General features: G+C 38.2%; 1 protein-coding gene across 1 annotated transcript; it reads right to left on the bottom strand.

Moving 5' to 3' along the window:
• Positions 1 to 11,941: 11,941 nt before the first annotated feature.
• LOC124943639 (glycine-rich RNA-binding protein 8-like) lies at positions 11,942 to 12,454 on the bottom strand. The gene has a single exon (XM_047484117.1). It carries the CDS (start codon positions 12,452 to 12,454, stop codon positions 11,942 to 11,944), a length of 513 nt encoding a protein of 170 aa, XP_047340073.1.
• Positions 12,455 to 23,558: the final 11,104 nt, after the last annotated feature.

Consider the following 23,558-nt stretch of genomic DNA (forward strand, 5'->3'; position numbering starts at 1 on the left):
GAATATCAAAGATCGAACCAATGCTGTTTTTCAGTTTCAAAATCTTCTTCAACGACCAAGTCATGTCATCCGTGATTTTACAAGTCCATATGCTCAATTCGCGCTTCAAGAACCGAGAGTACACCCACTTGACCCATAGAGAATCTTGTTTAGTTTGTAAAGCCCAAAGATGTTTGTAGGTAACAGCCCGATTCCACTCAATACAGCTTCTCAGTCCAATACCACCTTCGTCTTTTGGTTTGCAAACGTCGATCCACTTGACTTTCTTTCCTCCGCGTCCTTGGCTGCCCCAAATAAAATTATGCATGGTAGTATCGAGCTCTTTCATAACTTTCTTCGGGAGCACAATTTATTAAGACTAGTAACCGATTAATCCCATGACCACGCTTCCAACCAACTCAATTCTGCCCGCACATGAAAGCTTCTTGGCTGCCCACCCCATTACGACGTTTTTAACTTTTTCAATGAGCGGCCTACAATGAACAATTTGAATCTGTCTTGTTGTGAGCGGAATGCCCAAATAACGTACCGGAAACGAACCCTCGGGGATGCCCATAATGTCTTGTATCCTAGCCTTTGTCTCATCATCAACACCACCATAAAATACTAAACTTTTATCAACATTAATTGCTAAACCTGTAACATCAGAAAAGAAGTTAAGCGCATCTTTTATAGTATTAATGGTTTCAACATCAGCATGAGCAAGTAAGAACAAGTCGTCTGCGAAACATAAATGAGTGATCTTCTCCTCTTCGCAAAAAGGGTGGAAAGTGTAATGGCGATTCTTTCGAAATGTCGTTAAGACACTCTCAAAGATCTCCATGATCAATACAAAGATGTAAGAAGAGAGAGGATCGCCCTGTTTCACACCATTTTCGCCCTTAAAATAGCCCCCGTGAACACCATTGACACAAACTACAAATCGGGAGGTAGAGACGCATTGCATAATCCATTCAATAAAGATTCTAGGAAAACCAGCAACGACAAGAAAATCATGTATCGTTCCCCATTTAACGGAATCAAAAGCCTTGTGGATGTCGATTTTAAACGCGACCCGAGATGAGATCTTCCTTTTCCCATAACCCTTTAAAAGATTCTGCATAAGAAGAATGTTATGCGAAATAGACCTACCGGGTATAAAAGCAGATTGTCCTAGACTTACAATCTTAGGAATAACACCTTGAACACGTTTAGCAAGTATTTTAGAAATGATTTTATACACGACATTACAACAATAAATGGGTTGAAAATCTTGAATTTTTTCAGGCACAAAATTTTTGGGAATAAGATTAAGCATAGTGACATTCCATTGGGTAAGCATCTTTCTATTTCTAAAAAATTCCAGCACCCCCTCTGTAACGTCATTACCTACAATATCCCAATTAGCCTTAAAGAATTCCGCATTAAAACCGTCAGGTCTGGGGCTCTTATTTCCATTGATACTAGCCATCACCTTTCTAACCTCATCTCTTGAAATAACTCTAACAAGATCCCGACTATCCTCAGCTGTAATTCTCTTGTCAATAATATGATAGAGTGTGTTAAGCTGACTGAGTTGCTGCCCGGTTCTATTACCCATGAGACCACGATAGAATTGAACAGCCAAGTCATGAATTTGGTCCTGTCCGTGCACAAAATCACCCTTGTCATTCTTGAGCCTTTGAACATTATTCTGAAGATTTCTAGAAGAACATTTCCGGTAGAAAAAAATCGTATTCCTATCACCAAGAGAAATCCAATTTTGTCTCGACTTTTGCCTCGCAAAACTCTCCTCCATCGAACTAAGCTCTCTGAAAGTAGCAAGGGCATAATTTTCATCATCCCGCAAAGTATCATCAATATCATCACAAAGAAATCGAGATTGAATCTTCTCAAGATCAACTCTTGCTGCCATGACCCTTTTTGATATATTGCTGAACTTCTTCCGGTCAAACTTAGTAAGCTGATTTTTGAGGAGCCTCAACTTTTCCGACACACGATACATCATGGAGCCATCCACATGAGTGTTCCACACCTCAATGAGAATGTCTTTAAACTTATCATTATCCATCCAAAAATTAAAGAATTTGAACGGTCGTTTCACTTTCTTATCCTTTTCCCAATAAATCTTAATAGGACAATGATCAGAGATTCCCGGGTTAAGAATATGGACATGACTTCTAGGGTACTTAGTAGCCCAAGTCGAATTAATAAGGCCCCTGTCAATCCTGCTCCTTCTGATTTGATCATCACACCTCATTGAAGACCAAGTGAACATGTTGCCAAAGTTAGTCGGTTCAGCGCACCCAATGTCACGAATGCACTCATTAAAGTCAATCATGTCTTGAGTGATATCAGATTCAGGACTCCTCTCATTCTCAAATTTAGTAACATTGAAGTCCCCCATAACAGCCCAAGGGTCCCCATCATCAATCTTAGCTTTCAAACAACTCCACAATCTCCTCCTATCAGATCCTGAATTACAACCATAGACAATAGCTAACCGAAACAGATTATCATCAACCTTGCTTTTGACTTCAATCATAATAACCTGATCAGAATTGTAAATCATCTTAACATCAGCCACATCACTGTTCCAAGCAACCCAGATTCTGTCGGTCCTGTTGTTAGAATTGTGAACCAAATGCCAATTACTGTCCATACAAAGACACTTAATGCGATCCACATTGTGCTCATTCACCTTGGTTTCAAGAATACCAAAAATAGCAAGCTTTTGATCATCAATAATTCTACGAATCTCTTTGCTTTTGATAGGATCATTGAGGCCCCGTATATTCCATATCATTATATTCATGAATGGATATACGGATTGAATTCACGAATTTCAATGTCACCATGGCCATCAATACACCCAGCCATTACATGATCCTTGTCAACACTACTTTCGCTTCCAGAAAATCCATAAGAGTCATTGTCTTTGCTGTCTTCAATAGCCACAGACTGATTATCATCAAAGGTAGGGCTGCGACATGAATTAGGTCCATCTCCATTGGAGTTAAATAAGCTCATGTCCATCACCCCTAGTGGATGTTGGTCACGACTATCAATAACCAAGTTATCAGCTCTAGGATGGCTAGAACCAGCCATAGATATCACAGTCCGTCCAAGACCAGCTGGAATAGACCTTTCAGTCTCAACAGATCCATCAACATCAGATAAACCAGTATGTTTTCCAGCATCATCCTTTGGGACAAGTGATTCAGAATTAGCAATTTCAGACCAATCTACCAATGCAACCTCATTTGGCTTATCATATCTTCTGTCATCAACACCACCTGAACCAAAAAAACTAGTCAACTCAGCATTAGAACCTACCATTCTGGAATAATCGGCTAAACCAGCCTTAGTGACATCCAAACCTAAAGCACTCTTTCCAACAAGATCAATTCCTGCTGAATTTGATAGACCCATCATAGTAGCTTTGGAAATAGAATTTAAAAAACAAGAATCCTTATGACCAGCCATAGAGCTTTTGGACATTGTCAGTCCAACATCACCAAGAGTGTACCTTTCAGACCCAACAGTCCCCTTAATATCAGCTGATAAAACTGACCCATTAGCCAACTTTGCAAGATCAATCTCAGCCAACCCAAGTGAATCATACAAATCTAATTTAGCAACCACTAACCCAGTCTCATCAAAAGTTGCCTTAGTGACTATCTGACCCGAATTAACCTGTCCAAGCCTATCCGTCTTCAATCCTGCAACCCCAGACCCAGCAGATTCAACCCCAACTAAACCAACAATGTGACTTTCACTAGTAAGTGTCTCCGCCGAATGGTTGCTGCTCAGAACATGCTGAAGCCCAACCCTGCTCTTATGTGCCACCACCAGCATAATGAATTTGGTCATCAACAATAGCATATCCAGCCAAACTACAAACTTCAGACCGATGTGTAACACAAGTTTGGTCATTTAATTCCTCATCAATTCTAATGTTATTCTGGTCACATTCATTGATTGGCGCCTTGGAAACTTCTGCAATATCATGGCCATGGCCATTTTTAAAAGGATTTCCCTTGTCATTTAGTGCAGATACAAGCTCATGATCATTAGAATTTGGGTTGTTGTCAAGATCAGCAACTTCTGGACCTAAGAGTACGGACATCATGCAATTGTTGTGTTGATCGAGAGATTTTATAGCTGAGCATGATAAATCCTTATCACAAGACAAGTTATTTAGCCCCTCATTTATGCAGATAGTGGGGGACCTTTGGAAAGAGTAAATATGCTCATCACACTCAATGACAAGGCCTCGACAAAGGCCTTTACGATCCTGATCAGACAAGGTGCTATTCTATAAATTAACCCCATTGTCATCAGTTCGTTTGAGCCCAACACCATTCGCATGGTCCACCTGACAAGAAGCCTGGTCAAGACCGTGAGCTTGCCCGATTCCAACTCTTTTTTCCACCCAAACCTGCTTCAGTTGTTTCTTCTTTTTAATTCTCAATCCTTTGACTTCTTTATTCACCTGCATCTCCTTAGCAACATGAACCAACTGATCTGCATTTTTAACCTTATTCTGAACTTTCATGACCTTCAACTTTCCAAGACTCCCACCATTATTTCTGACCCAATCACGTTTGACAATCATTTTCTTTACCTTAACCCAATTCAGCTTTTTCTGTCGTTTCTGCCTAGAACCCATAACTCTAGCACCAAAGTTTACAACCTTCCCAGATTCCAAGTACTTGTTCAGTTCTTCAACCATTTCAGCTTTAGCACCAAAATTAACAAGTTTTCCAGACTTTAAAACTCTAAATAAACCTTCAACCTTTTCAGCATCAGCCATATCAGCATTAGGCCGGTTTCCAACTTTGTCACCCACCTGTGACTTGTTTTCCTGGGTTGTGAATTCAGGAATTACAGAATTGCTCATTTTATTCAATCCAGCTGCTGAGGAAGGAGCACGATAACCAGGTCGGCTGATATTATTATGAAGACATGCATTATTAATGGGACAGGTCTTGATGGAATGGGTGAAGGTGTTGCATCTACTACAACGGTTTGGTCTCCATTCATACTGCACCCCAATAGAGAAAATATTTCCCTATCTGTCATGTAACTCCAGCTTCATAGGAAGATAGCTGGCTGGGTGAATTTCTACACTAACTCTAGCAACCGAAGCCCTCTCATATCCTTCAATGGCTGGATCAAATAATAGAGGTTTCCCAAGCATACTAGCAATGTAGGTAAGCCCCGTGGGATTGCAAATAAGAGGGGGAATATTTTTTAGCTGCACCCAAATCTGCTCAAATTCTGGAGGTTTACAGTTAGTGTTGAATGTTTCACTCCATTTATAAATCTTGAATATGTGGTTTCTAACAAAGGTATACTGCGCATTGATGATTCCTTGAAGTTCACTTCCATTGCGAAAAGTGAGAAAATAAAACCCATAATCATTGACCGTAACCTTTTCAAGCCCACAATCTTCCCATAACTCCAGTAAAGAGTTTCTAACAATGTTAAAATGGACCTTTGTGTTGTCCATAAAATGACCCACCAATACAGACTCCCAAGCTTTAACACAGGATTCTTCAATTTCTGGGGGAAGTATGAATTTATGAGGCTGATCAAGAGTGATCACTACCAAAGAGACAGTGTCAACATTAAATTTCCCCTTTTCAGGATCTGGCATAGCTGAATTGTTCCATACATTTCCCTTCTGCCAAGATTTGTTTGGATTGTCTCTAACAGAATATGCCCTGGACTTAGGACACTTAGAGACTTCTTTGATAAAAATGACCGACCAGTTAACAACAACATCATACTGATCTTTATTGAAACAGTTCCAGTCCTGCATATAGTGTGTATTAAACTGGACGCTAAGCAACTCACATCTGTCCTTAACCATAACAATTTCTTGCTTTCGAATCTGGAGCAACAACTTCCTAATTTGATTCTGCAACCCAGTCAAGTTAGATATTTAATTTTTATTCATTGCCCAGGTAGGTGGAACATCAGAAGGAGCTGATTTGTCATGAGTATTAGGCACATTACTAGGGACCGATTCAGCTAGGGGAGTAACATTCTCTTTCTGCATTTTGTTAGCTTTCTCAGCCCATCTTACCCGTTTGCTACCCGTAGGGGCACTATTAGCCGATTCAACCCTTAGAAGAATATCTGCACTAGACTCAGCCCCTCCATTTTGCGATCTGACCCTTTTACCTTGGCTAGATAACAGCCTTGAGCTAGCATCATCCCTATTCCCAGACCGTTGAATATTTTTCCCATCATGGACTCTCAACTCAGGATTATTATTAAGAAGAGGAGAAAAAATTCCAACATAGTCAAACTCTGAATTTGTTTGATCATATTCACCAGCTAAATCAGAAGGACTAATACTAGGATCCGGGTTAGGACTGACCGATGGAGAAGAGGACCTAGCATTGAGTATTTGCTTATTATTAATTAAGCTAATTTTAGCTATTAACTCATCACATTGTCTTTCATCAGTTGAATTAGAGAACTCAAATCCAGAAGAATCTGCTTTATTAAGACCACAGACCTCTTTACTCGCTGGAAGATTAGGACTGGAAATGCTGCATATACTTCCATTGGATCCTGACTGCTGCGACTTGGACAAGTCAAAGTCAGGGTCACACATAATGGTTCCATCACAATCCTGATCAGACTAGATATCAACTGCCACATGAACCAGTTTGATTGAATCAAGAGCAGTGCTTATGTTATTATTGAGGTCAAGACTCCAAAGCTTTTTAGACTTTTTCTTCTTGTGTTTTTGAATGTTACCATTGACATCAATTGAACCCGAAGTACCAGAATTAGTTTGTGACCCTGTGCCTTTGGATGTAGAATTATTTGAAGGCGGAGTTAATATTGCTTCAAGCTGGGAGTATTGATTAACACCATTAACCTCCTTGAATCCAAAAGACACAACATCCTCAGATCGAACATCAACAGGCTCACAACTGACATTTTGGCTTTGAGGAGTAACACTGGGACAAACTGATTGAGTATCATTTAAGACAAATAACCCCCGTCCAACCTTAGACCCCAAAATTTCATTAGACCGAGGGTCAGAGCCTTACAGTTTTAGTTTTCTTCTTGATTTTTTAGCTAACTTCTTAGATTTAGCCCTAGAGTTCATAGGCTCAGCATCAATTCCGTCAATAAAATTTGGATCCATCATCTCTTCACGGGAACTTAAGGAGTTAACCCCCGCCCAACAGCAACATCAGAAGAATTAATAAATGCAGAAAGTCTCATTTCATCAGCAATGATCAAGGCTTCCGAACACAGCAGGCTATTGTTGCAGGATTTAGACCCTAAAATGGACCCATAAATAGGATTAGGATCCAAGTTAGAATCAACCCAAGTGGCTTCAGGTTCATTAACATACAACAGTTTCAGATCAACCCTTAACGCAGACAGGTCCTTTGCTAAACAAACAACATCAGTGTTGAGAAAATCCTCAAGGTCCGACACAAGGTGATTAACTATACTCAAATCAGGGGCTGAAACCAGCAAGTCATTAGATCGAGAAGGGACAATAATAGCAGGACCAGAAGTTAAAATGGGGATCACAACATTGGCCCACTTCCCAGATCCAGTAACACCCATAGCTTCATTAATACGTGGATCATCTGCATCCAACAAAGGAGCACTGCAGCTAGATTCATACGCAATACCACTTGCACCATCAGGGCACCCAACTAATCCATAATCAGACTTCAGGCTATTAGCAATCTTGACCTTAGTCAAAGCAGCATATAAACATCCATCACCAATAAATCCAGCAGACCCTGAGCATGAACCAACACCAGACCCAACAGCACAAGGACCAACCAATACATAATCCATAACAACATCTTCACCTCCAAGCCTGATAACATCAGCACAGTTGAGCTTCAACACACCACCAATACCAATCCCAGCAACATCAAGATCGGTATTATCCACAAGGCCAGCAGACATGAACCCGAGATCACCCTGAATAACACCAGCATCCTCAAAAACAGACTTAGCAGCCGCTGCAACCAAGGGAACATCAACACAGAACCCGATAGAGTAGTTACCCACATGTATGACCAAACCTTCAGCAGAACCCAAAACACCATCCACAATACCCAACTTCCTTACAACACCTAGAACGCTAGACCCAGACCCAGAATCAGTGCAATCCGCAGAAACAACAGACAAGGACCCTGCTAATAAACCAGCACCTGACCCAACCACACCAGGACCGGCCATTATAGAATCCAAAACAACATCATCACCACCAGAACCTCGGATAGAGTCTGGACCAACCTTAACATTTGAACATTCAGGCTTCAAAACACCACCAGAACCAAACTCAGCAACTCCAAAATCCAGGATACCCAAGAAGGCAGGAGACATGGACCCGATAACACCCAAATTATCACAAACATTCTCAATAACAGACCTAGAAGCCACAACACTCAAAGGAGCATCAACATTGGACCCGATAGCACCCAGATTAGCACCAGCATTCACAATAACAGACTTAGAAGCCACAACACCCAAAGGAGCATCTACAATGGACCCGACAGACCCTAGACTCATAGGCCTTACCGAGAATTTAGCAAAACCCAGGCTAGCAGTCAAATCATACCCAGAAGAACTTTCTACAGCAAAAATACCCGGTAGAACAGAATGACAAATTACAGGGGAGTACTTTTCAATTAAACCAAGGGAAAGAACATTGGGATCAAAGCTAGAACTAGGATCATTAGAATCAACCTGTGCAGCTGTAACCCCTAAAGCATTTATAAATAGCAATTCATCAACAGAAAAGGAGTTGCTATCAATCCTAATCATGCAGTTACTAACATCCCTAGACTGTAACACACTATCAGATCCTAATTCATCATTTCCAATCAAAGTATCACCTAGTTTTCTATCAGAATCAAGGCAGTTATCATTAACAATGTCCCCGGCAGGACCTATTGCACTACAATCTATCTTATGTGGGTTATGAGGTAAAGAAGACTTACCTGGAGCCTGTTTAGCCTCAAAATCAGAAGAGCCTTTGCGACCATCACCTGCAGAACTACCCTTGATTGATTTGCCCTGTTTTCCAAGGAATTTCAAAGCAACTCTAACCCTCGTCGAGCTGCTGCTAGTCATGGAACCAGGATGCACTTTGTCTAGGCTAGATGGGTGATTAAGGGCAACACCCCTTACCCGAGTTACGACACCGGACGAGCGTGAGCCAGTCATGGGATAGACTATCCTTTAGAGAGAATAGCCTACAAAGGAGCCACAATAGTGTGAATATTGCAGCAATGTGGGTGGGCGTAAGACACAGCAGGAATCCCTACTACACCTAAACAAGGGCATGAATGTGAGAAAGTAGACAAGAAATGGTCCACTCTCCCTTGGACCAGTCCATAGCTAGTACAGCTTCCACCGGACCAGCCACTGATTTAAAGAGGCGAGGTAGATGTGCACTAGAGTCCGACCCGCAACCTCTGCGGTATAGACTGAAGCCAAGGCCGAAGCCTCAACCAATACCTGTAAACGAAACACGAAGGGAGAAACACGGAACTCTAAGGGCTCGGTCTTAGAGTTAGGTTTATCGGTCCTAGGCTAAGTGATGGCTCGGTCCTAGGGTTAGGAAGCTTGGTCCTAGTCCTCGGTCCTAAGGTTATGTTTACCGGTCTTAGGCTAAGTGAAGGCTCGGTCTTAGAGTTAGGTTTATCGGTCCTAGTCCTCGGTAATAAGGTTAGAGAGCTCGGTTCTAGTCCTCGGTTCTAGCTAAAGAATGCTAGTCTTGGCCCTCAATCCTAGCTGAAGAACATCGATCCTGGGTCAGAAAACTCGGTCTTAGGATCCTCGGTCCTAGGTTCGAACCTAGGGTTAGTTTTCTCGGTCCTAGACTAAAACCTTAGGACCGAGTGTTCTTATTTTGATCCAAAATTTCAAAAGTCCATAACTTTTGATTGGGATCATGAAATCTTTATCCGTAAACTGCAATAAGTTCATATGATCATCAATAACAAAAACCCTAGCATAAATCACGATTTTGAAGCTCTCTTATAAGGATCAATTTTTGAAACACCATTTCTAGGTCAAATTTTTGGAATCTTTTAAATTATGTTTGATTTTTATTTCATTAGCTTTGAAATGATGAATATAGTTGATCTAAACCAAAACAAAAACATCACAGTATCATTAAAACAGTGTTTGAAGATTGAATCAAAATCCAAAAATTTTCAAAAATCAAAATAATCAAAGTGGTGAAACAGTTGCTTAGAATTCATCCTAACGTGTTAACAAATATGTATAACAACTAATTGGATCAAAAAAATCCGGATTAAAAGCAAGAACACAAAATTTCAAAAATCCAATTTTCAAGCATTATTTTTTAAAATTTTAGTTTGATCAAATATGATCAAAACATGATAGGATCGGCGTAATCAATAGAGACGGGGGTCTGGCGATTGATAACGACTTATGACAAACGATTTGATAGAAATCATGTTAATGATTTAGATCACTTTATATTCTGCACAAACTCTTGAACGATTCAAATGCGGAAATGTTTGTTTGGGTTTGAAGCTAAGAACCAAGAATGAAAAGATGACAGAAAAAAACAACATTGCAGTTTGTTTATGGATGTTTGGAGTTAACTCTCCTACGTCACCCCTTCTTCCAACCAACAGAAGGATTCACTATACTTTCAAGGAATCAAATACAATTGCACGACTAGCTCTCTTTTGAACAGAACAGGCTCTGTTCAACTTACAAAATGAAGAATATCACTCAACTAATACAATGCTTTGATTCTAACTCTTTCTTGATTGAACACTTAGTAAAAGCAAGAAAGCAGCTAACAGTAAATTTTTGTAATTCACAATGTTCAGTAAAATGTCTAGTCGTTCGTCCGTTGTCTTTGAGGATCTTTAAATAGGAGCAGGTACCAACGGTCGAATCTTCATAATGACACGTGGCGAGCTTCCATTGGAACGCCTCCATAATACATAGTAGACTCTAAGCACTAAGATCGTGGCCGTACCAATCTGGTAGTGCGCCAAATATTTTTCAAGGATATTCCTGCAAAAACAAGTAGTGGGAAGAATATTTGCTTACGTGGCATTAATCAATTGGTTTCAACTGGCTGTCGTACTGATCTTCACAAGAAAGTGGAGCAGGAGTAGCGTAGAACTAGTTGATCGTGGGTAGACGGGTGCTAGCTTCAAGCAACTGCTTAAGCCTAGCATTAGACGTATTTTATTTAGATGACCTCGTCTAATGAAATTAGACGCCCCTGTCTAATAGCAACATTCATTAGACCACCTGGTCTAATGGGATTAGACTTCACGTCTAATTACAATTCACTTCAAACTAATCTGAAGGAGTTAGACTGCACGTCTAACTTTCATTAGTTAAATTGCACGTCTAACTGTACATCCCTTTAGACTAATCTGAAGGAGTTAGACTGCACGTCTAACTCCGCTAGTTAGAGAGCACGTCTAACTCCGCTAGTTAGACAGCACGTCTAACTCTGCTAGTTAGACTGCACGTCTAACTCCGCTAGTTAGACTGCACGTCTAACTCCGCTAGTTAGACTGCACGTCTAACTCAATGTATCTAATGCCAAATCAGTCTAATGAACCTCATTAAGACTGATTCTAATATAACCTGTTTTCGATACACCTGCACCAAAAACAATTAGACGCATAGATTGAGTTTTATATACATTCATCATCAAAATTCCAATAGTCAAACTACTTTGACACTTAGTCAAAATAATTTGACCTAACAATTTCCCTTTTTTGATGATGATGTTAAAACTTTTGCATAGATAACAAATTAAACATTCATTATATAAATAAGAAGTAAAACTTGTTCATCTATCTTACATAAAAAATTTTAAAACACCACTATTCAGAAACCATGTTTAGAAAGCCAAAATTATAAACTAACAGAAGAATAGTTTAAAGAGGAGAGATTATTGGGCTTCCCTTTTCACTCGAGGATCAATTAGATAGGTGAAACTTTCACCGCTCATCCCTTCACCAGTTAATAGATTTTGGAACGAAGGAAGACCACGTCCACCACGACCACTTCCACCATTACGCCCACCACGATCGCTGTTAGTACTTCGACCTCCGCGATCACCTCCACTACTTCGGCCTCCACGATCGCCACCGCTGCGACCTCCGCCTCTTTTAGTTGGCCTTGGGTTTTCATCATTGGTTGGCCTTCGCTTAGATCTGGTGCCAGTTGTCGCACCGTCACCTCTTCTATCGCCCTGAGTGATAAGATTCATCTCTTTCTCAGCAGCTTTAGCATTCTCTTCAGCTTGAAATTTCCTTGCAATGGAATCAGCATACTCTAGTCTTTCAACATTTGTTCTTCTCATGCTGCCTTGAATTTCAACCAGCTGATTTTGGATCAAGCCCATTCCTTCCATAACCTCTCTTTGATGATCAATATTAATCTGTCTTTCAAGGCTCATCATTTCAGATTGTCGATTGAAGAGTTTCTTTTCAAATCTTGCAAAATTCGTATTAGAGACTTGAACCTCTTACGTGTTTTTCTTCAACGTTTGCTCCAACTCATTATGAGTTTTAACAAGATCAACAAAGTTCTTCTTGTCTTCCATCTGGGCCTTCATAATTTTCGTCATATTGGATTGCACAAATGCCATATTCTTCTGGAGCGTTGCTAACAAAGTTGACATAGACTTAATGAGCTTTGTACCATCAACCAAAGATCCTTCATTAGATGAATTCTCTTGCGAGTCTGCTGCAACGATCTGAATTGGGATGATGTTGGTATGAACTTGCATGGATTGCTTAGGTTCATCCTTCTCTAATTCACTATCAGATTTATCTTCTTCTTCTTCCAACTCCTTCTCTTCCCTATTAATCCTTTCGAGCAAGTTTTATGAACTGTGATAAGGATTGAGAATATTCTCATAAATATTAACGGCATTGATATTGGGAAATGGTAGAGGCTTGAATGTTTGAGCATTTTGATCTTGTTCCCTCTCAGATGAGGAACTCTTCTCAGCTTCTTTGTCTTTTGAGGGTTTCCCCTCTAATCTGGCAACCTCAGGCTGACTGACTTCAGCCTCTTTTTCTTGAGATACCTCTGTTCTGACAACACTGACTTCAGCCTCTTTTTCTTGAGATGCCTCTGTTCTGACAACAGGGAATTTTACCACTTCTTCTTCATGAGTAATAAGAGCTTGAACAGGCTCTTCAATAACTTCTCTTTTTTGAGTTACAAGAGCTTGAACGGGCTCTTGATCAACATCTTCTTCAAGAGCTTGAACAAGCTCTTGAATAACTTCTTCTTCTTCTCTAGATGGGTTCGACTGAATAGGATCCTCGTCTTGCTCAACAGAGGGTTGATCCATTAGACGATTTTCTTCTGCAGAAAAACTTCCAAGTTCAATCAGATGAGCAGCAACTTGCTCATCTTTATCTGTAGCAGCATCATTAGATAAGTCCATTCGTTCATCTTCATCTGAGGAACTAACGAATGGGCTAGCTCCTGAGCAACTTGCTCCATCAACGTACCGTGTAACCACCGAGATATAATTCTCCATGATCTCGTCCAATCTCTTCAAAGCTTTTGCTTCAGCTTCAGCTTCAGCACCTCTCTCAATAGGATTGAAGTTGGCTCTTCTGGCCTGGAGAATAGGAAAGAGAGCTCTACCTCTCAAGTTTGCTTCCACCAGATCTTTTCTCTTAAGAGCTTCATATACTTATGAAGTCTTAGCCCACTTCAAGACCCTTTTCTCATTTTTAACGAGTTGCGACCTTTGACTGGTTATTCCTTTTCCTTTGATGACTCTGGTGTACTTGATAGACATTCTATTCAGTACCCAAGTATCGAAGATCTCTATTTTTTTAGCAGCAGCGGCCTTGGCCTGATCCATCATGAGGTCAACAATACACGTTGCCTCCAAAACTTCTTCATCAGCATTTGTAACAACATCCTTACTTTTTCCGATCACTTCGGTGGGCATTAGAAAGGGACGTGGTTCTCCAAAGACAATTCCAGCGGATTGTCTTGTAGAACGCATGATTTCATGGGCAGTCAAGGGTTTGACGAAAAGTCCTAGTGAAGGTTCGGCTGAAACTATCTTTCCACTCACCAGAGACTTTGTTGTGACAATGTTTGGAACGTGAGGCAGTTCTAATAACATAGAAATTGTCTTCTCAGGTTCACCATCAGCAGCTGAAGTAAGAGCAACACTCTGCTCTGGTTCAGTAGAAATTGTAACACCCCCTGCTACGAGATCAGGTTGTTGAAAAGGAGACGCAATCCTGTCATGAATTTCAGTAGTGGGCTCAACTGGCTCAACAGTTGGCCCGGCAGCAGATTCCCTAACAATAATAAAATCGGACTTTTCTTGTTCCATCTTAAGAACATTAAATTTGGTCACATCGGCTAGGGATTGGGAAGAGGTTACCTTCGATGACGTTTTCATCGATTTAGACGCATGGGGCGCCTTTGACTTTTCACCTTTAGAAATATATGACCTTGATGATCTCTGAAACTGACTAGCAGCCAGAGACATGGGAGACATGGGAATGGTGGCAAGTTCGACTAGACTTTGCTTGACTTTGGAATCAACTATTCTAGAATCCTTCTTCGATGAGCTCTTAAGACTGGTAGAGCTAGCCTCAGACTCTTTCACAGTCTTGGTTCGTTTGGCTCCTGTAAACAGGACAGAAGATGTTGGATGTTTGGATCGGGTAACAGACCTTCCTACTGTCTGTTGCCTTGAGGCTCCCGAAAGAGATTCTTTGATATTCTTCATTCTAACTAGGGCGTTAGCAACTGTGAAGACAATGTACACTCTGGTCGGGTTGATCGGTTCAGAATCCTCCATCGGGACCTCCAAATGCTCCAATAAACGACTTATTTGAGTAGAAAAGTTAATAATCTCCTTGTTCTCCTGGTTCTCCTGGTTGATTGAGAAGCAAAGGTTCTAGAACAGCGTTGAGGCCCAGTTGACTTGAATCCCCTTTGAGATGGCAGACATATAGTCAAACCGATCTTGACTGTAGAGATTGAACGACCTTACCTTCCCTTGAAGCGCTTTCGCCACCACATCATTCAGAAAAATGAATTGTGGTTTGAGAGCCTTCTTACTCTCGTTAAGTCGAATCGTCGAACCATCAGCTAAGAAGACTGTCTTCATTTCCTCCGTCACCGCCGATGACAGATGTCGGTTGAACGTATGCCCTTCTGATGGAAGTTCAAAGAACTCCGCATAGACCGCTTCGTTGAAGAAGATTTCGGTTCCATTTACTGTTGCTACGATAGAATCACCCACCATTGTTGCAGACTTGAAGAACTCTCTTACTTCCTTTTCGTGGAAGATGAACGATCCTCCCAAATACTTTCCCAGACCGGAATACTCAAGGGATCTGAACATTCGACCACCTCTTGCTGATCGAACGTGTAAACGGAGGGAAAATCCACCTGTAAAGTACAATGGCCAAGGAATCAAATACAATCGCACGACTAGCTCTCTGTTGACCAGAACAGGCTCTGTTCAACTTACAAAATGAAGAATATCACTCAGCTAATACAATGCTTTGATTCTAACTCTTTCTTGATTGAACACTTAGTAAAAGCAAGAAACAGCTAACAGTAAGTTTTTGTAATTCACAATGTTCAGCAAAATGTATGGTCGTTCGTCCATTGTCTATAAGGATCTTTAAATAGGAGCAGGTACCAACGGTCGAATCTTCATAATGACACGTGGCGAGCTTCCATTGGAACGCCTCCATAGTACATAGTAGACTCTGAGCACTAAGATCGTGGTTGTACCAATCTGGTAGTGCGCCAAATATTCTTCAAGGATATTTCTGCAAAAACAAGTACTAGGAAGAATATTTGCTTACGTGGCATTAATCAATTGGTTTCAACTGGCTGTCGTACTGATCTTCATAGGAAATGGAGCAGGAGTAGCGTACAACTAGTTGATCATGGGTAGACGGGTGCTAGCTTCAAGCAACTGCTTAAGCCTAACATTAGACGTATTTCATTTAGACGACCTCGTCTAATGAAATTAGACGCCCACGTTTAATAGCACAATCCATTAAACCACCTGGTCTAATGGGATTAGACTTCACGTATAATTACAATTCACTTCAGACTAATCTAAAGGAGTTAGACTGCACGTCTAACTGTACATCCCTTCAGACTAATCTGAAGGAGTTAGACTACACATCTAACTCTTACTAGTTAGATTTCGTCTAACTCCGCTAGTTAGAATGCACGTCTAACTCCGCTAGTTAGACTACACGTCTAATTCCGCTAGTTAGACTGCACGTCTAATTCCGCTAGTTAGACTGCACGTCTAACTCCGCTAGTTAGACTGCACGTCTAACTCCGCTAGTTAGACTGCACGTCTAACTCCGCTAGTTAGACTGCACGTCTAACTCCGCTAGTTAGACTGCACGTCTAACTCCGCTAGTTAGAATGCACGTCTAACTCCGCTAGTTAGACTGCACGTCTAACTCTGCTAGTTAGACTGCACGTCTAACTCAATGTATCTAATGTCAAATCAGTCTAATGAACCTCATTAAGACTGAGTCTAATATAACGTGTTTTCTATACACCTGCACCAAAAACAATTAGACACATAGATTGAGTTTTATATACATTCATCATCAAAATTCCAATAGTTAAACTACTTTGACACTTAATCAAAATAATTTGACCCAACAAAACATGATTATAGTTTCTTGGAAATCATTCAAACATGTTAACAAACATGTATAGCAACTATCTGGATCAAAAATCTAGATTTAAAACTAGAACACAATGACTTTAAAAAATTATTTTTCAAGTTTTGATTTTAAATTTTTTATTTAGGTTGATTTGATCGTTTCTCTTTCAACAGAAAGTTTATACATGATATATATAATGATTCTCAATAAAGAAATCACACAATCAAGCATAAGAACACGATCAAACTGATCAAACAATAAATTTTGAAAAATATCAAATTTTCCAATCTCAAATCGTGATACAAACGATATGAATGCATACCAACAGTGGGAGAATACTACTGGGTGTGTTGGAAGCTATTCAAGAGTCTGGATTGAAGCTTGGATTGTTGGAACAAGTTTTGACAAAAACTAGTTCGTCGAAATCTTCAAAGCTTGGATTCAAAGGATGAAGTTCGGTAATTAATGGGTTATTGGTTGATGATTTAGTCTACAGACCATAGGGGAAGGGTATTTATAGGGTAGATAGGTCGGTTCAGGAGAGGTAATTTGAGACAATTTTACCCTTCAGCGAGCTTATTCCTAAAATCATATACGGTAGTTGACAGCCTTATCTAGGGCCAGATAGAGCTTCTAGATAGAGGGGTATCGTAAGCGCTTACGAGAGGAGCACGTGGCCGAAAAAATCAAGGGATTTGATCGCCTATGGAGGAAGCTAGAGTTTCTGGAAGGTCGGACAGGTCGCGATTCTGGCCAGCGTAGCGTTCCAACGAAGAAGACAGCTGAAATGACGTTGTTTCGGCTAATGGTGTCCTACGTTCCGTTGGTGGTCAGCGGCTTGACTAACGGGATTAGTCAGTCTTGTTAGTTGATCCAATGTGGGCGCGCGCGCGTGGCTCCACTACATCCGGCTACGTGGGAGCATCTGGGCTGTTGGATAAGATCTAGGCACGCATTTGATGGTCCAAAATCCTACTACAAAGATTTAACAAAAGTTCTGCTACACAAGATTATCCGATTTTATTTTTATTTAAAAGGTTATTAAAAATCAATTTTTAATCCTTTTTAAATTCATTTCTTCACCAAAAATTTCACAAAAAAAATATTTTTGGAATCATAATAACAATTATGATCATATTTTATTTTATTTGGTATTTTTAGGGTATTTTATTTAATTACTTTAAGTCATGAATTAAACATAAATCATGAATAAATCACAATTAAATATTTTAACCCTTCTTTGGTCTAATTTGGGTAAAATAAATACAATATTTTATCCTCAAATTACTTTTATAATTTTGTAAATTTTCATTAATTAGGGTTTAATTATCACAATAATTAACCATTAATTAGGTTTTAATTCTATAAGTTATTTTGAATATAAAAATCCAAAATATTATTTTAATATGATTAAAAATAATAATGTTATTTGAAACTATGGTAAGTCAAATTTTCATGCTTACAACTATAAATGTATTACACATAATACATATATAGTAGTCACATAAGGGTTGTAGTGACGAGGTTTAGTTGTTTGGCCACGTCATACAACTAGCTTGGAGAAAGTATATAAGTTTTTGTGCTAAGGAGAATCATAAAATAGTATCATTCATCGATAGTGGAGGGGTAAACGACTTTCATAAACTAGGGAATATCAAACAATCAGGAATTTTCCCCCACCTCCACAATGCCTACGTCCCATTGGACGGCTCATTGCTAAGGGGGCAGGGGTGGGGGGAGGGGGAGATCCCATGCATTATAGTTTTCCTCTCGCAACATCACTCATTTAGTAACAAATTGTCGTTCCACATCGACAATCTTTGCACATAATTTATAGAAATACCGACTCCAATCGTGTACTTCTAAAAGCAATGTTAATGTTATGTACTCTTTGTAGGCCTAGGCATTTATTAGGATAAATCATATACATGCGTTATGTGTTATACCTTTTAAAATATGTCTATTAACTTGAAAACGTGTTACAAACATTTTTCAAAAGTTAAGTTTATGTTTTCAGTTAATCAATTTAATCTCCAATAGAGTCACAAAATAGTTGTAACTCCTGAAAACCCTTGTATTTGAAAGAGCTTGAGATTCGAGAGATTTCAACCTCGATTTACATGTTACGAAATTTTTGTAAATAAAACATTATTTTAAAAGATTTATGAAATTAGTCCTTACCGTTTAAAATTAATTATAAAAATAATTAATGTTTGATCAAATTTCAAATAATCTTTTAAATTTGAAATTATTAAATAACAATTTGATTAAATAAATATTCATTTAAATTAATTTAAAAGATTATTTATTTGATAAAGAGTCGCCATTTGATTTTTAGTTTAAAATCAATAAAATGTATAGGTATACAAATGTATTTTTAACTAAAGTGTTGTTTGGTTCGTAGTTTAGTGATACTCGGGAAAGAGCTTTCGCACTTAACCCTTCATACCTATTTTAAAAATGGTCTCTACTTTATAAAATATTATTTTTTGGAAAATTTGTTGTATAACGTTTTATTTTAACCAATTAATATTCTTTTCCTAAACATGCATATGTTTTTGCATATTTAAATGTTAGTACTTGTTGTTGATGATAATGACTAAGAAGGAATATACATGAAGAACATCGGTTTTTAAAGACATTAAGGTTTAAAAATAAATCTCAAACGAACCCTTATAAAAATATTTTTTATGAAGATATTTTAAAAATATTTTGAAATCATTTTCTATTTTTGGGGTTTTTATAATATAGTTTATGATCTCAGAACTACAAAAATAATTTTGAAATATTAAAAAACGCAACCAAACGGATCCTAGGATCTGCCCTCGGCCATATGTGTTATTTTTATCGGTCGGGGGCTTAGGCCCTCGGTCTTGGGTTGGAATCTTTCGGTCAAGGTGCGGAGATCCTTGGTTGGGGTCCTGAAGTCCCTCAGTCGGGTGTGGAAATCACCAGCCCTGGGTTAGCTTAGGACTAACTTTGTTAGTTCCATGTTTGAGAATTCTCGGTCGGCTGCAAGATTTATTGGTCTTGGGTTAGCCCTAGGTTATGTTTTGTCGATCTTGAGTGTGAAGAACACTCAGTCCTAGGTTAGCCTTGGGTTAGGTTTTGTCAGTCTTGAGTGTGGTGAACACTTGGTCATGACCAGTGTTCTAAACGGCGGTAGGCGGTGGCGGAGCGGTAAGTGACTGCCTACTGTCTCGGGCGCCTAGGCGGTGCTTAAGCGGTGCCTAGGCGGTTGAATATAAATATATTAAAGATGTTCTATAATTATCATTTTACTAAAAAGTCAAATTAATATTCTCTAATATAGTAACATTTAACAAAAATAAGTATGTAGACGAGCTGGAGAAGAGATAGATGATTAGATGATCTAAGAAGATGTAGATGATCAAGGAGGTGAATGAGATAAGAAACAGAAAAGAATAAAATAAATGAATTGGAATGAAAAGATTCATTTCAAAATTTAAATAAATAGTGGGTGATAAAGAGTTTTTTTTATTAAATATATATACATATATTAATCTTAGTAATTAATTAATTAAAAATAATAAATAATTAAATAATTTGACTGCCTCATGTATAGGCGGAGCGGTGTTGGACCGCCTACCGCCTAGGCGGCCGCCTCGACCGCCATTTAGAACACTGGTCATGACTAAACCCGAGCTAAGTTTTTCTCGGTCCTACGAACTGATGTCCCTCGGTCCTTGCTAGACCTGGGCTAGTTCTTCCGGTCCTCAAGAACACCTGAACTACAGGTTTTGCATATTTGCTTAAGGCCTAAATCCATTGATCCAAGATCATGGGAAGCTCACAAACCTCACATGATCATTATGAACTTCATCCTAATGTGTCATTCAACATGGATGATGTTCCATTTAACCAAAATAGTTTTAATATAAAAATCGAGTTTTTAATTTTTAAGTTTTATTGAAGCGTAATGAGTTTGTTAATAGTTTCCTTATATTTCATATGATTGATTAGAACCAAAACATAAACATTGTATGTACATTTTGATCAATTCAAGAACTGAAATTTTTGTTTTTTTTATAAAAATTTAGTTTTTTTTATCAAACATGATCAAAATAGGTTCCCAACATCATTATAAACATGTTGAGAAATTTTCTGGGTTGTTGTTATTGAGGAATAACTCAATAACAGAAAACCTAATTTTGACTTTTTCAAATTCAAATTTGGGAATTTCTGATTGATTGTGTTTGGCTCCAATTGAAAGCTCATAAATATATATATATATATATATATATATATATATATATATATATATATAATGATGCTTAATTTTTAAAGTGTCCGGATTGCCGGGTCGAGAGCTGTGGTTAATTTGAATATATATGTGAGAGTAAATGGATACTTGGGTTGGATTGTGGGTTGACCCGCCCATAAACTTAAAATAGTTAAAAATATAATTAAAATGCTATTTGTATGTTTCGAACTTGTAAACTAACAAAACAAGTACAACACTTTATATTTTAAATTCAACACCAAATTTCATGAACGCGGGACATTTTAACAATAAAAGTTCAAATTTTTAACTAACTAATCTATATATATATATAATAATGCTTAATTTTTAAAGTGTCCGGATTGCCGGGTCGAAAGTTGTGGTTAATTTAGATATATATGTGAGAGTAAATAGATACTTGAGTCGGATTGTGGGTTGACCCGCCCATAAACTTAAAATGGTTAAAAATAAAATTAAAAATGTTATATGTATGTTTCGAACTTGCAACCTAACAAAACAAGTATAATCTTTTAATCAACTAGGCTAACAACAAATTATATTTAAGATTCAACACCAAATTTGATGAACGCGAGACATTTTAATAATAAAAGTTCAGATTTTTAACTAACTAACTAATATATATATATATATATATAATAATGCTTAATTTTTAAATTCTCCGGATTGCCGGGTCGAGAGCTATGGTTAATTTGGATATATATGTGAGAGTAAATGGATATTTGGGTCGGATTGTGGGTTGACCCGCCCATAAACATAAAACGGTTAAAAATAAAATTAAAAATGCTATTTGTATGTTTCAAACTTGAAACATAACAAAACAAGTACAACCCTTTAACCAACTAAGCTAACAACACTTTATATTTTAGATTCAACACCAAATTTCATGAACGCAAAAATATTTTAAAATTTATGAATTAGGTATGTAAAATTTTAATGCTTATAATGCTTATAATGCTTATAATGCGTATACTTTTGTATAAATAATTCATTAATGTGTGATATTAAATTTATCCAAATTTAACTCTTAACTAATATCTACTCAAATATACCATTACAATTTAAAAGTTTATAACCAGCGTTGAACATTTAAAAATGTAGAGAATAATAAAGTTGTTAGATAGGCTACTCATTTGGTGGTTTTGAACCATGTTTTTATTTGAATACAAATCAATTGATCATCTATCATTTGAATTTAAACGTATAAATCAGTTTATTATCTATTAATATGAAAATATTGTACTAATAATATATATGACATAGGTTTATCAACATCTTTTCCTCAAGAATTTAAGATTAAAGTTAATAAATAAAAGACAAATTACTCATTTGGTTAGATCATCGTACTAATAATGTAAAGATCGTAAATTTATCTTAAAATGAAAACATAAGTCCAAACTTAAAAAGTAAGTAATACATTGGAATGGTTCGTCATTGTCGACCTTATTAAGGGGCATTTAGTCCGATCACTTGATCCCCTCTTACCCTCCCTTTCGATATTTTTTCCAACTCATTCATCCCTTAGATAGGGACATTTTTCTACAATTAACTCGTCATTAACGACCACTTCGTCTAGCATACTATGAGGATTCCGTATTCGATATACCTCTTACCCACACTTTAGACATTTTCTCCCAATCAAGTCATTATCGAGCTATATATATATAAAGAGTAATGATATATACAACACTCTTGTATAACACCTTTATACAGCACATACCTGATTTGACAAGAAAGAGAAAATATATTTTGTAAAAATTACAAGAGAGAAAAAAATTCTTTTTGCCAAATCAAGTAGGTGTTGAATAAAGGTTTTAATATATATATATATATATATATATTGTTAGGATCTAGGTAGCCGCTGGAGGACCGGGGTTGGACCGGTTAGCGGTTCTCACTCGAAGGGTGGTGGTTAATCCGGTTAGAGATTAACACCGGGGTTTCAATACTACACAGCCTGTCACAAACCCTTGAACTAGGTTCAAGTGCGAAGAGGTTTGCTTTCAGGTTGAAGCAGCACACTTGTATAATAGGCAGAACCGGTTTCGGATGATGAAGGTTAAAGAGAATGGTGGGTCGGTTTCGGTAACCTGGTGATTCGGCTTAGATAAAGTTAAGTAGGTTATAGTGGTATGGATCGGTTAGATAATGGAACCGGCAGAAAGTAAATGACAAAACATATTTTATGGATGTTCGGAGATAGAACTCCTACGTCACCCCTTCCTCTCGAAACCGCGAGAAGGATATTCACTAAGGAATACAAGTACAATCCGATCGAGACTTATTTCCTGCTCGATAACACTCTTACAATTTACACCGAAATTGTAAAACACACACTTTAACTTTAGCACTTAGGCTTTCTAGAACAACACAGTCTTATCACTTGTAGAATAAATGCTCTTAGAATTTCTCACTTGTCTCACTGTATGTCTGTGTTACTATATATCACACTTACTCTTCTTCAACTGCCCCTTTTATAGGTGAAATATGCCAACGGTCATATTTCACTACCTTGAATTTGATTGGCTGAGCAGGGATGCAGAGGTTCAGTGATTCAGTGATTCAGAGCCTGCGGTCGTTTCCTCAGACCTGATGGTCAACCT

The sequence above is a fragment of the Impatiens glandulifera genome, chromosome 6 (genome assembly GCF_907164915.1).
Source record: "Impatiens glandulifera chromosome 6, dImpGla2.1, whole genome shotgun sequence".
NCBI lineage: Eukaryota > Viridiplantae > Streptophyta > Magnoliopsida > Ericales > Balsaminaceae > Impatiens > Impatiens glandulifera.